We start from the raw sequence: 16,002 nt of genomic DNA, 5'->3' as shown, positions 1-16,002 counted from the left end.
TTCCATCCTTTTTAATATTACACTCAATGAGAAGCCAAGTCTTGAAAATGCAAATAGTGCTTATTTTTAATTCAAAAATCAAGATAGGCAACTTATTTTTCAGTGTACAAATTCAGTGACTATCCTGCTCATAATTTGGTCCATCTTAGCTTGAAATTTTTAATAGTATCAAGAACATAACAGAAAACAGAACCTGAAATAAATGCTCATATCTAACTATTAAACTCTGAGCTGTGCCCCTTTTACTTTTTATTAACTTCTCTTTTTCACATAAATCTAAACTTGTGTAGGCATAGAACTAATAGAATAGTATTGTATGTTCACAGTGAGTAAAATGAGAAGTCTTATGTCTGTTTAAGAAGTTTTATTTGTTTAACAAAACAAATGCTTTCCAATGTCCTTATTTATTTATTTATTTATTTATTTATGTTTAATTTTTGCCCTTTGGCAATCTTTCTAGTTGTTAGTTTTGGCCCAAGTTATTCCTAAAGAGGATAGGCCACACAACTTTACACAAAGGCATGTAGAATCCATCAGGGCTGCGGGATGTCACAGATATTCATAGTTTACTATGTTTCCTTTGACAACAGAAAGAGAAAGTTTTCTTGATGTTTTGATAGCTGTGTATGGGGCAAGGTAACTAATGCTTGAAAGAAAAAGTACATGGAACAGAAGCAAAAGATGGAAACGTATAATCCATCGATGTGGAGAATGAGGAGGATGAGGGTATTAGATTTTCTCCCATGTTTCAGCTATAATTCACTATAATAATGAAAATTTTTCCTTATTCATATGTAAGTGAATCATACAGTGATAAGATCTACAGATTCCAAGTAACTTTTGATTATGATAGTATTCTTTTATACTCATTTTTGGAATTATGTTTAGCAAAAGAGTTGAATTACTTTCTACCAATATGTTGAATAAATCAAACTTGCAGTCTGATTGACTAGTTTACAGCAAGAATAATATATTAAAGAAAATAAAGTAAAATTCTCTCTTACTTTCCCCTTCCCTCCTTTTCTCCCTCCATCTCAGATTTCTGGACCAGTTGAAAATTTTACTGGCTGCATCAAAGTTATAGAAATCAATAACCTGGAATCCTTCATCCCATCCAAGGCAGTGAAAAAAATTCGTGTGGATAATTGCAGGTAAAATCCACTAATGATTTTTTAAGTACTTGTTTGAATAACTACATACACCAAAAGGTAACATTTCAATTTGATATTATCTAATCAGGCACAGACTGCATTTCCTTCACTTTGATGTTTTTTTCATACTTACACATTTTACTTTTTTTTTACAGACTATAGAATATTTAAACTATATCCTAATTAAGTTGGACCGTTTATTTATAGTGAGTTTCAGCTTTGTGCTACGTAAAGATACATCATGTCTACCAACAAATGATCAGTTAGTCTTGATCAGAAAATATCATCTGAGCACTGGGTGTTATACTATATGTTGGCAAATTGAATTTAAATAGAAAAAGAAAATATCATCTGTCGAGGTGTTTAAATTATAAGCATGCTGACGGTCATGCATGTGGGTTATTGTTCAGAGTGCTAAAATGTTTCTTTTAAAATGTCACTTTAAAAATTGTCATTGTGCTTAAATTTCCATTATTAGAGGCATTTCTTTTGGATAACCTGTGTCTGGCTACAGAACTATCTGTACGTGTGGTGGGGGATAGGATGAAGGTGAAGTAGAGAGATGGCACATTCGACACTGTGTTAGGCATTCATGCCATTGGTATGAATTAGTTAAAAAAAAACAAAACAAATTTCCCTGACAGTTAAGAAAAAAGGATCACCTAGGAGCTTTATGGTCCATTGGAAAGGGTTCACACAGGTTAGATAGGATAGCATGGTGTGGCAGGATGTTTGATCACAGGACAGCATAAAAGCCTGTTTGTCAACAGCAGAAACATTGATTGATTCCACCAAGAAGATTTTGAATTATTGAAATCCTTCTGTGTAATGTGGTCCAAGGGAAATAACCAGTCACGCAGTGACTGTTCTTAAGGAGTTTATAGCATAGTAGAGAAGATTTTGATGAAATATTAAAATAAATATATAAATAAAAAGTGTACTTTGGGGGAAAAACACACAAAAGGCTATGAGAACTTTACATATTTGAATATCATCAAATTGATTACCTTCACAGTTTGAGGGGGTTATGTATATTAAAAAACGAAATACATTAGAAGGTAAAAGGATAATTCACTCCCCAATGTTTCAACTTTAGGCTCTACATTTATTTATTTTTTTTATTTTTTTAAAAGATTCTATGTATATATTCATGAGACACAGCGAAAGGTGGAGACACAGGCAGAAGGAGAAGCAGACTCCCTGTAGGGAGCCCGATGTGGGACTCGATCCCAAGACCCCGGGATCACGCCCTGAGCCAAAGGCAGATGCTCAACCACCAAGCCACCCAGGCATCCCTAGGCTCTACATTTAAAGTGTATTTGTGGCACATATCATACAGTGGTAGACAGGGTGCTTATTTTGTTTGTGTTTTGTTTTTACTCAAATAAAATCTTAATATCTTACATTATATTACAATAGATAGGTTACATCAATTTTAATGTAAATAAAGTACTCATAAGTCCTTATATTTTACCACTTATTTCTAATTTTTAAAAAACTTGTCTCCAAAAAAATTTATTAAACTCTTAGATATTTTACTGTCTACTCTCTCTGTTAAATAATCAGTTTGCAACTGATAGTTAAATGAATAATGAACAATTACTAGGTAGTAAATCCATTGAAAAGGATATAATCTGGGCAGCCTGGGTAGCTCAGAGGTTTAGCTCTGCCTCCAGCCCAGGGCGTGATCCTGGAGGCCCAGGATCAAGTCCCATGTCAGGCTCTCTGCATGGAGCCTGCTTCTCCCTCTGCTTCTCTCTCTCTCTCTCTCTCTCTCAGTGTGTGTGTGTGTGTGTCTCATGAATAAATAAATAAAACCTTTTAAAAAAAGAAAATCATTTGATTATATATATATATATAACCATCTGCTAATGTAGCAATTGATAAAATTTTCTCTTTTAATTTTATAAAAGTTGGGCACATTTAACTTTTGTTTGTAAGAATAAGTATAAAACTGGAGCTCCTGGGTAGCTCAGTCAGTTGGGTGCCTGCCTTTGGCTCTGGTCATGGTATTATGGTCTCGGGGTCCTGGGAATAGAGCCCTGCATCTGGCTTCCTGCTCAGTAGGGAGCCTGCTTCTCCCTCTTCCTCTGCCGCTCCCCTGCTTGCTCTCTCTCTCTCTGTAAAATAAATAAATAACATCTTTTTAAAAAAGAATAAATATAAAACAAAAGCAGAAAGTCCCTGTGTAGCCTCAGCTACTTGCAAGCCAATTCTAAACCGTTTCTTGATCTCTCTTCTATAGAAGTCCTATTTTATTGACCTCCAATGCTATTAATTTGACCTTAATTTTATAATACTGTGTATGACTTAATGCTCCTAATGATACTATACCTCCCTATTATATCCAGCACAGCTGTATACATATGAGGAGCATTTTGCTGGTTATTAGGGGTAGGGCAAGCAGAGACTATTACATTTCTCTGAACATTTACTCTGTTTCTCTCACTAACCCCTGTCATCACTTCATTTCCTTTAGAATTACCTCTCTTAAGAGAGGCATTATATAAATGGGTGACAGGCACTGAGGGGGGCACTTGACGGGATGAGCACTGGGTGTTATTCTGTATGTTGGCAAATTGAACACCAATAAAAAATAAATTTATTATTAACAAAAAAAGAGAGAGAGAGAGGCATTATACTAGATTGGTCTAGAATGCAATTTTCAAAGCCTAATTCTGCAAATAATTCGCCATATGACACCAAGTGGGGTTTAAAAGTTCCCCATTCCTCAATCTTATCTGTGAAATCAGAAAAATAATTCTTGCCTCATAATGTAAAGAAGATAAAATTGAACTCTCTTCTTTGTTAAAAGCTCAGTGGCATTGGCCTTCATTGCCAAATTTGCTACCATCTTCAGAAAAATGTATCTTCTAGTTCCTATTCCAGAACCCTCTCTTCCCTCTCCCTGTCACCTTCATCCACAGGTCTGCCTTCTTCTCAATATTTAGACTGCAGCTTTACTCTGACCTCTCTGAGGAGCTTTCTTAGATGACCCAAAACGAAATGACCCCCCATCCATGTCTCCTACTCATTATTTCCATATTCTTTTTTATTCTTAATGAGAGCTAACACTATTTGAATATGTTTATTTATTTGTCCATAGGTTTCTCTTATGACTTTCTTTACCATAATGTGTGCTTCTTGTGGGCATGGACTCTATAAATCTCTTTCACTGCTATTTCCTCAAGGCCTGGAGTAGTAGATGCTAAAAAATTTGCTATATAAAGTATCTTTTGATTTGACTATGATTATTTCTTCACACAAATTTTTATTATGAAATTTTTTTTTAGATTCACGCCTTATGTAAAATGACTCTCAAACTTTTTGGTCTTTGCACTCTTAAAAAGAATGCTGTTGTTGTTGGCCACAAACAGCTTTTTTAATGTGGAATATATTTATCAGTATTTACCATATTAGAAATAAAAACTAAAGAAGTTGAAATATATTTATTATTTAACTCATAAAATAAAAATACAAATTCATAACATATTAATATAATATGGAATAGCATATATTTATGGAAAATAACTATATGTATTAAAACAAATAAAAATGATGTAAAGAGTGGCAATGTTTCACATTTTTTCAAATATACTTATTTATTTATTTTTAAACAATGCATTTTATTTTTTTTAATTTTTTTTTTTATTTATTTATGATAGGCACACAGTGAGAGAGAGAGAGGCAGAGACACAGGCAGAGGGAGAAGCAGGCTCGATGCACCAGGAGCCTGACGTGGGATTCGATCCCGGGTCTCCAGGATCGCGCCCTGGGCCAAAGGCAGGCGCCAAACCGCTGCGCTACCCAGGGATCCCCAAATATATTTATTGTCAGACTTCATGAAGACATCTGGATACTTACATGTGTTTCTGTATTCAATCTGTACGATAATTATTCTGCTAAAATAGTTGAAGAAATTCTGGCCTCATGTATATGTATTTAGAAATAATAATATTTTAATAACCTTTTTAGCTAATTAGTAATACTCTTTTCAATATTGTACCAAAATTTGGTAAGTAATGGTTTCTTAAAGGCTAGCTGCAATGTGTAATGTGAAACCTGATGACCAATGAACCTCTTATACTCTGTTAAATTAAAATCCACTTTTCTTTTTCCCATTTTGATTGGATCTCTTACCCATGCACAATTTTGTACTGTCACTTGGAAAATATCAGTTTCTTGAGTTATTCACCTATCACAAATGTCAACACTTATCAATGTAAAATATTTAAAAATCCTATCTGTGACTAATATGTATTATTAATTAATAATATATATTATTTTATTTTTCCCATATGTGTATTTTTTTTTGAGAAAGGGAGAGAAAGGAGCGGCAGAAGAAGAAAGAGAGAATGTTAAACAGGCTCCCTGATCAAGACAGAGCCCAACATGGGGCTCATTCTTACAATCCTGGGATCATAATCTGAGCCAAAACCATGAGTCAGAGGCCCAACTGACTTAGCCACCCAGGCACCCCTCCTATACATTTTAATAGTCATCTACATTTACTTTACCTATATTCTTTTTTTTTAATGATCTCAGCCATTCTTTTTTTAATTTTTTTTAATTAATTTATTTATGATAGTCACAGAGAGAGAGAAAGAGAGGCAGAGACACAGGCAAAGGGAGAAGCAGGCTCCATGCACCGGGAGCCCGATATGGGATTCGATCCCGGGTCTCCAGGATCGCGCCCTGGGCCAAAGGCAGGCGCCAAACCGCTGCGCCACCCAGGGATCCCTTTACCTATATTCTTAATAAGTAAATAGTATATACCTCAGGCACAGGACTACTATCATCATATATTGGCTTATGTCTTATGCTCAGAATATGAAAGACTGCTCTTTTAGGCTCCATAGACAGATATCAATATAATATGACTCAGGAACAGCTAAATCAGTTTTCTCCCTCTAGTTTTCTGCTGCAGAGAACCACAGAGATATGATCTGATGATACTCTGAATAGCCTTCTTAAAAATAGTAAAACATTGGAAAGCAAGGAAATGGGTATTTAAAGGGATGATAAATATGATGAAATTACTTACAAGTCAGTTGAAAACAATGAAATACATGTATATCTATCTATATGGATAGATCTTAAAACATACCATTAAGTGAGAAAAAATAGCTATAGCAACATACCATTTCTGTTGACTTATGAATCTGTCTTATATACAACCGACTTAACCTTTATTACACATTCTCATATTTCTCCATGTAATACTCTAGATTATTTGTACCTTGTCTCTTAAATAATTACGATTTCTGAAGTAATGTGTTGTATAATGAGGAGAAGAGTTCAAACAGAAGAAATGATTTTAAAAAACCAAACTGTCGGAGATCATTTTCCACTTTTTAATTCTTTATTCACAAATTATCTCAACAGGACATTGTAGTATCATTAAATCAAACACTATTAGCCTTCAAAATGGTGTAAGTTATAAAGTATATAGCATGCTGTTATAAATTTGTGGTCACAATCTAGAATCCTACTTTTAAGAAAATATCTGATATAAATGTTTTATTAGTAAAAGACTAAGGTATAGAGTTTCACGCTCTAGTAATACATCAGTGCTATTTTTTTCTTTTTACAAAATAAGCATCCACTATCATTTTCAAGTAAATAATATGAACCTTCAAAACAAAATGTAAAAGCAAAATTTGATTACTCAGAAATGGGAGTCCAAAGTTCATCATTTTATTCACTCAAATAATATAGTCAAATTATACCTAAAGTGAAGCAAGAGAAATGAGGTAAATTACAATTTTCTCTAGGTTTTAATCATTCAAATACTTGTCTATGACAATGTACTGTGAGATTGATATACTCTTGGCCTCCTGGAGACATGGTCATCATTTACATATGAAGACCAGATTATGGACAGGAGCTGAAATTGTAGTTTGATGTTTATTCTATTTTGTGTATTTGAGACTGAAGCAGAGAGGACTTTCTACATGAAGCCGAATTTATCATAGATGTTGGAATTCTATTTTGAGTATGCCTTGACATGGCTACCTTTTGCAACTGCCAGCTTAGTATAATGTTTTTGAAACAGCTAATTTATGCCATGAATTGCTGATTCCCATGACAAGAACAGTACCATAGGAGACCTGCCTTCAGAAAATTTTGTTAGTATCTACCAGGCTGTGTGAAAATAGACCATACAGTGGCAGCCAACAGCAACATTATTAAATAAACAAAATAATAAATATTTTATTTCTGTATTTTTCATTTTTTAAGACTTAGAGTCTAGTAAAACTGAGTTGACAGTTTGATGGATTCATATGTGTTTGCATTTATTTCTTTTCTACTATATATTATTGCTTCACTTCTCTCATTATTGTATTTGGTTCCATTTTTCATTTCTGTTATCTTCTATGGGTTTATTCCTTATGACTTTCGTTATATGTGTCATTGTCCACTTGACACCTTGTAGGAAATGTTCTGTCAGCATTAAAATATTTTTAAAATCTTACTACTTGGGGCATCTGGGTGGCTCAGTCAGTCAAGCATCTGCCTTCAACTCAGGTCATGATCCCAGGGTCCTGAGATCAAGCTCTGAGTCATCAGAGCTCCCTGCTCACTAAGGAGCCTGCTTCTCCCTCTCCCCTTGCCCCATTCCCCTGATTTGTGTGCTCTGTCTCTTGCACTGTCTCTGTCTCAAATAAGTAAATAAAATCTTTTTAAAAATTAAAAACCTTACTATTTAATTTATACCCTTAAAATCTATTTTTATTATTTTTAAAGATCTTATAAAATTTTATATGTCTACAGTGTACAATATGGTTATTTAACATACATATACATAGTGAAATGACTACCATAGTCAAACTCATTAACATATCCATATCCTCACATAGTTACCATTTGTTCTAATGGTGAGACCATAGTCTAGTCTCACAGCAAATCTAGTCTCATAGCAAATCTCCAGTATTTAATACAGTATTATTAACTATGATCATCATTTTGTATATTAGATCTCTAAACTGTATAAATTACACAACTCTAGTCCTACAGAACTTCAATTCTATACCCTTTAGCCAACATCTCCCCATCACCCTTCACTTTCCTGAACCTGGTAACTCTCTGCTTCTATGTATTTGACTCTTTGATCTCTATATATAAGTGAGATCATGCAATTTTTTCTTTCTACATGTAGCTTATTTCACTTAGCATAATGTCTTCTACATTCATCCATTTTGTCACAAATGTCAGGATCTCCTTCTTGTTTGAGGCTTAATATTCTATTATGCATATATACCACAGTTTCTTTACCCATTCATTGAGGACATTTAGATTGTTTCCATGTTTTGGCTGCTGTGAATAATGCTTCAATGAGTACAGAAGCGCAGACACCTCTTCAAGTTACTGATCTCATTTCCTTTGCATATATACCCAAAAGAAGGATGCTGGATCATATGGTAATTCTCTTTTTAGTTTTTTGAGTGACCTCCATACAGTGTTCTGTTAGTAGCTATACAAATTTACATTCCCACAGCAGTGTACAGGGCTCTCTTCATATTCCTGCCAGTATTTGCTATCATTTTTCCCTCCCTCCCTCTCTCTTTCTCTCTTTCTTCTTTCTTGTATTTCTTTTTTCTTTCTTTCTTTTCTTTTCTATTCTTTTCTTTCATATTTTAACATGTATGAAGTGATACCTCATTATGGTTGAAATTTGTATTTTTCTGATGATTACTGTTGTTGAGCCTCTTTTCATATATCTGTTGGCCATTTATATACCTCTTTGGAAAAAAATGTATTCCTTTGACCATTTTTAAATTGGATTGTCTTTTAGCTATTGGGCCAAATGAATTTCTTATATATTTTGAATATTAACTTCTTATCAGACATATGGTTTATGGATGTTTTCTTCCAGTCCATGGGTTGCATTTTCATTTTGTTGATGGAAACTTCCTTTGCTTTGCAGAAGCTTTTTTTTTTAATATAGTCACAGTCCCACTTTTGCATTTTTTGCTTTTTTTGCCTGAGGTTTTCAGTGTCATCCAAAAAAATCATTACTGAGGTCAATGTCAGAGAGCTTTTCCCTATGTTTTCTTCTAGGAGTTTGATAGTTTCAGGTCTTCCATTTAAGTTTTTAATCCAGTTTAAACTGATTTTTATTTTTAACACCAGATAAGAGTCCAGTTTCATTCTTTTGCATGTGGGCATCTAGTTTTCCTAACACCATTTATTAAACTTCACTTAAAATATGATTTACGGGCAGCGCGATGGCTCAGTCAGTTACGCATCTGCCTTCCACTCTGGTCGTGATCCCAGGATCCTGGGATCAAGCCTCTCACATCAGGCTCCCTGCTCAGTGAGAACTCTGCTTGACCCTCTCCCTCTGCTCATTCATTCTCTCTCTCTCTCTCTCTCTCTCTCCCCTCTCTCTTGAATAAATAAGTAAAATCTTTAAATATGTAGATTTACATAGAAAATGTATTAAGTATTTAAAAGATGATGAAATCAGCCATGTCAAATATTTTAATCCTGCAATATTTGGAATTAAGGCTTTAGTGGAAACTGCTTTATAAATTTATGCTACAGAAAGTGTTTTAGCTATATTTTAATCAAATTCCATAGTTCTACATGAAGGAAAATATTGAGATTATATACTTGTATACTTGAAAAATGTATGTATCTTCTCAGACAGCTTTGTTTCCCGTATATCAGACATTTTTGTTTGTTTTTGCTTTTAAGTTGTATTTCTCTTGGAAACGTAGGATAAAATACACACACACACACACACACACGGAAATAGGTCTTTTTTATTTCTGAATTATTCAAACCCAAGAAGAATTATCAGCGCATTTATTTTGAAATTTTTGATATCTTAAATCTATTTCACAATATTTAAAAATATTTTCTTCTCTAGAATTCCATAGTGGACTTAATTACATATATCAGAATTCTTATGATTTGGGTATGGCAGGATGTCCCTAATCTATATGAATAGAGTTTATTTATTAATAAATGTGGGCAAAGAATAGACACATAAATCCCCAAGTAGCTGTGTTTTATTCTAGAACTAATAAATGTGTAATTGAAGTCTTCAACTTTATACACATCTAAGGAAATTAATTACATTTGTGGACATAACATGTATTATTTGGCCACTCCTCAAGTACAGCAATAGAGTGACCAGTTTTGTGGAATTCTAATTTCCTGATGTATCTGAAAATTACTTAAGTCCAATGAATGTTGCTTCTGTCCTCCCCATGATTACAAGGGAACGTGTGTTTAAATGCATAGCTTTTATTGAACTCTTTTTAGTTTAATTTTTCAAGTGAACTGACACCTTGATGTTACTTAAACTCTAATTCTAAAGCTTGGAGCAAACAAGTAGAAAGGGAAGAACAGTAGGTCTGGAACCACACACTGAATGCTGGTTGTGCCACTTAATATCTCTGTGACCTAATTCTTCATTATAAACAATGATAATGATAACAATCTTGGCTATGGAATGTTGCTGTAAAAGATTGATGATTTAATATATACTTTTAAAAGATTCTCTTAATGGTGTCAAATTCCTAATATACACTTTTTTATAACTAGCCTAGCTATTGTTGTTATTGTAATTGTTTGTCATTTGTTCTTCCTCAAATAAAAGGTTAACATAGTCTTTTTTTCCTAAAATTTTTCCAAAGAATGATGAACACAAAATTTGAGGGTTGGAGTTCAGGGAAAAGGGGTCAGGTATTTCAGAGAATAACATAGCAATACAAGGATATGAAACATTGCCCATCCTTGGTCTTAAAAATCCCTTGACTATTCCAACCTCAGACATTTCTTTTTTTTTTTAATAAATTTATTTTTTATTGATGTTCAATTTACCAACATACAGAATAACATCCAGTGCTCATCCCGTCAAGTGCCCCCCCTCAGTACCCGTCACTCATTCACCCCCACCCCCCGGCCTCCTCCCCTTCCACCCCCCCTAGTTCGTTTCCCAGAGTTAGGAGTCTTTATGTTCTGTCTCCCTTTCTGATATTTCCCACACATTTCTTCTCCCTTCCCTTCTATTCCCTTTCACTATTATTTATATTCCCCAAATGAATGAGAACATACACTGCTTGTCCTTCTCCGATTGACTTACTTCACTCAGCATAATACCCTCCAGTTCCATCCACATTGAAGCAAATGGTGGGAATTTGTCATTTCTAATGGCTGAGTAATATTCCATTGTATACATAAACCACATCTTCTTTATCCATTCATCTTTCGATGGACACCGAGGCTCCTTCCACAGTTTGGCTATTGTGGACATTGCTGCTATAAATATATATGCCCCGAATGTGGGAGCTGCCAACCTCAGACATTTCTTAAAGATCTGCTCTTGGCCTCAGTCTCAACCTTAATAGAAATTATGTGTCCTCCCTAGAATCTAACCCCTAACCCATCGCTCTCTAGAAACTCAATGTAACTTTTCCCTATCATATTAAAAAGAACAATTAACTTTCATAATATTGTTTTTTCTTTTTTTTAATTTCTGGACCATGCCCTGGGGCCTGTATTTTCACAATTAAATGTTCTACTGTAGTATTTCACAAACTAAAGGCAATTCTTTCTCTAAAAGTAATTTAAAATGTTTTTTTCTATTGCACAGAGTTCATCACAAATACAGTTAATATGCTTCCACTATAAAAGCATTGCTTCTGTTCTATTACACAGACAGAAACTAGAGAGCTTAACTACTAGCTTTTTTGGAAATGGGTTTGATTTAAGCTGGTATATTTTTATGGCAGAGGAATTAATCAGAACTATCAAGTTTCAGAGTTCAGCTCTGCTTCTTATTGTCAGTATAACCTTCTCATAGTTATTTAACCTCTCTCTACTTGAGTTTTTTTTACCTGTAAAATAAGGACAATAATAATGGTATCATAGAGTTGGCATGAGGACTGAATGAAATTGTGTATAAACAATGCACTTAACACAGTGACACAGGAGGTGCATCCATTTTGGTAACTACCATAATTAACCATCTGTACATACGTTTATTTGACCATATTCCCTATCAGCTAAGAGAATAGTTATCTAAGAAGAATAATGTTTTCCATGAGAAGTTCAAATGTACTACCCTCTTTTTTTAAGAAGTATCTAGTTTTTTTCCCCATACAAAATAGAAGAATACACTAAAATAAATAAAAACTAAACACAAAGACACTGAAGAGCAAAGTACAAATATAGAATTCTAGATTTTGTTATACCATAAATTGTATTTATTTCCATTCCAATTTAACTTTTTTATTTGGCATAAGCTTTTTAACTAAAATATATTTTCATTTCCCTGCACTGTAGAAATTTTGCAGTATTCTATTCCTGTCTCATTCACATCTTTGTGCATTACATACTTTCCTTGACAATTGAAAGATATCAATATTTATATTTTAAAGTCTATTTTAATACTTAGGAAATGAAACATTCAAGAGAAGGAAGGTATTTTATTTTTGCAGTGAAATGTGTGTAGTTGGGTTTTACATATAGAAATATAATTGTATCTGTTAGAATTTAATATGAATCTTTTTCAAATGCTACTATTTGAGGTTCTGGTAATATGTAACACATGTGGTTATTATGAAAAGTAGAAACATTCATTTGGGAATAATAGCATTCATGGTAGTGTTCATGATTAATGATGGTTCACAAAAACTCTCATATGTTCAGAACTGGTGAGACAGATAAGGTGAGACTTCAGTGCCTGGAGGCTTCTACACACTGTGCTATGTTTCAGACATATTTTATTCTCAGTCTCTGCTTTTGGTATTAATGGATGGCCACCTTCCAAATGCTTGCCATTGCTTTCAGAATAAAAGTTAAATTCACTACTAGCTTTGCAACAGAACAGTTTATGCACCCCCTCCATAATATAGAATTGCCTCATAGAAACAGTTGCACATCCAAGAATAAACTTGCTCAATCCCCTCCACCCACTCTTGCATCTAGGTAAGACTACTGAGCTAGGCCTCATCCATGAGATGTGAGCTGAAGGAAAGTAACTGATTTCTGGCATATGAATTTTAGGAAGGGCATTAGTTATCTTTTTTTTATTAGTTATCTTTTATTGGCTGAGGAGTACTTGAAAGATCTGACATGATTGAAGCTTCTAAAGTCTAGAAAAGCTGACCATTTCCAAAACCTCTCTCCCTAAATAATTAAGAACATATAATGCTGAGAGAAACACAGGCTCATTAAGATATATTAGCAAAATATATGAACTAGGCCATACAGCAAAGATAAATTGAAAAGATGCTTTATGTCCTACACCCATATTGTTCAGATGATATCAAGTAGTGTCATTAAATTAAGTAGCTGCCATTAATGGTTTAAGAGGAGAAGAAAAACAAAACAAAAAAAAAATAAAGCCAGCTTGAGAACTTTGACAAGGAAAGATCATAATTCATATTGTTACAAACTAAATGCAAATAGATCAGTGCTTTCTAAATTTTAATGGAAATACATTGCCAAGAAAACCACAAGCCTGAATTAAAAACAACAAACCCCTATAACTATAAAATATCTCTTGGTCCCAAAATATTTATTTATTTATTTATTTATTTATTTATTTATTTATTTATATCCCAAAATTTATACCAACATGAAGCACTATGTGACAGCTCTGCCTTCCTCTACCCAGAGCCTATTTCAGATAAGACCAGAGAGCTGGGTGAGACCTAATGAATGGGAAGGTTGTTTTCCAAGAAAATCAGTCTAATCAAGGAATTCTCTATAGTGCCAGGCAGAAGGTGTCACAATCAATGACTTAGCTGCTTTTTGTCATTGCTACATTCTCATGCTTCACTCTGCATGGGCATTTTGTACAATTATGCTGTTCCTATTCCATCTGCTTACATTATTTTTATTTATCTGTGTATGTTATTATTACTAAGTGTAGGAATCACATTTGAATTTGTAGCTCTCTAGACCTTTAAGAAGCCACAGGCAGATTGAGTAATAAGGACTGGATATTAGTCCAGTGCTATTGGACTAGCTATTGGCTAGTCCAATGATTAGCCAAAATCAATGACTTTGAGTTGGATGCACTGACTAGATGAGATTGTGTGCCCTGTCTTTTGGGAAGGGCCTGGGTATATTCAATACAAAAGAGAAGGACATACATAGATGCGTAGTAGTCAGAGAAGCAGCCTAAGAAGAGATATAGCTAGCTGTCAAACAAAGTAATGTAGAGCTTTTACTAAAGGCAGAAGCTAAGAAAGGGACCTCCTTTTCCAGACATCTTGCAACTAGGTTGGAGGTCAACAAATGGTAACCACAGGCAAAATTCAACTCACTACCTTGCAAGGCACAGGAACGGAGTAAATTTTTTGGCATTTTTAAACAGTTGGAAATTTTATTTAAAAGAATATATTTTGGGGCACTGGGTGGCTCAGTGGTTGAATGTCTGCCTTTGGTTCAGGTCGTGATCCTGGGGGTCCTGGGATTGAGTCCTGCATCAGGCTCCCACAGGGAGCCTGCTTCTCCCTTTACCTGTGTCTCTGCCTCTTTCTGTGTCTCTCATGAATAAATAAATAAAATATTTTTTTAAATAAGAAGAATATTTTGTGATATATACAAATTAAATGAAATTTTAATTTCAGTGCTCATGAATAAAGGTTTACTAGAATATAGCCACACCCAATCATTTGTGTATTATCTTTGGCTACTTTCAAGCTTGTAACCACAAAATTGTGTAGTTGTGACTGAAATACATGGCCCACAAAGCTTAAAATATTATTATCTGGCTCTTTACAGAAAAAGTTTGTCAATGCATGTTATTTAGAAGAAATGATGGCCAGATTTAGCTACTGAGTTTCAAGCAGATTAAGGAAGAAAAGAAGACAAGAATGACTCCTAGGATTTTTGCCGAAGTGTCAGGGTAAAAATGGATAACATCAGCATCTGTCACCAACAGAGAAGCAAATTTTGGTGGTTTCCCAGCCTGGATTTCTCATATGCTACTACTTTTTTAAAGAATGCAATTCCAAAGATCACAAGAGAGGGGAAAAAGAGTGAAATAGAGCTTAAGTATGGAATGTGTTAGCAGGCTGGATACTACTTGGCAATGGTTCAGTCTCACTGGATTCTTAGAAATCAAATAGATGACTATCTCTCATGGCAGTCCTTCCAAGGGAGGGTGGGAGAAGAATTTGTTCAGCAGTTATCTAGGGCTGGAAAGAGTGACACCAGGTCACTCACTTAGAAGAAGGTAAAGATAAGAGGATCTTAAATGGCACATATAAGTGTCATATAAACAGTGACACAAAAAGTTCCATTTGGAACATGGAGAATTTTAACTCCTGCGTGAATAAGCTTCTGATACATATGTACCACAGACTTATATAAGGGAGTCTGTGACTTAGGATAATGATCTGATCTGAATTAAAAATATAAGTTTGGGAATATACAAAAATTACAGATAAAGCCATAAAACTGAATAAAGACATCCAAGGAAAGTTTTCAGAGTGAGAAGAGCAGTGGGCCAAATACAAAGATCTGAGTACCATCTACTTTTTACATTTGTCAGTCTAGGAAGCACCTGAGAAAGATGACTCTTTAGAGGGTCATCAACTGTTCATAGTTCTTCCTGGAACAGAATTTAATATATCAGTGATATAGTGTTCTTCACAAGTGTTTGGTTTACCAGGAATACTTTGATTTTCATCCTTATTTGGAGACAGATCAGTTCACTCATTCATTCAATTACTCAAAAATTTGTTAAAGCTCCTGCTGAGTATTTGGGACTCAGTGATGAGCCTCCCAAGAACGGTCACTGATTCCATGGGACTTTCAGTGGTATTACCTCATACCAGCAGTGGAGATTCCAAAAGTTCACTATAAACCCGACTGTGATAAT

The 16,002-nt window shown here is 34.3% G+C and overlaps 1 protein-coding gene across 1 annotated transcript in view; it reads left to right on the top strand.

Annotated features, from left to right (window-relative positions):
• EYS (eyes shut homolog) overlaps positions 1 to 16,002 on the top strand; it is a 1,553,129-nt gene that overhangs the window by 1,062,064 nt on the left and 475,063 nt on the right. Inside the window, exon 27 of the mRNA XM_055330595.1 lies at positions 1,039 to 1,151. Coding sequence (XP_055186570.1) covers positions 1,039 to 1,151 — 113 coding nt within the window. The remainder of the gene's footprint in view (positions 1 to 1,038; positions 1,152 to 16,002) is intronic.

This window comes from Nyctereutes procyonoides, unplaced genomic scaffold (genome assembly GCF_905146905.1).
Source record: "Nyctereutes procyonoides isolate TBG_1078 unplaced genomic scaffold, NYPRO_anot_genome, whole genome shotgun sequence".
NCBI classification, from domain to species: domain Eukaryota; kingdom Metazoa; phylum Chordata; class Mammalia; order Carnivora; family Canidae; genus Nyctereutes; species Nyctereutes procyonoides.
Note: the sequence above shows the minus strand (reverse complement) of the source record. Positions and strands in the feature narration are given on the sequence as shown.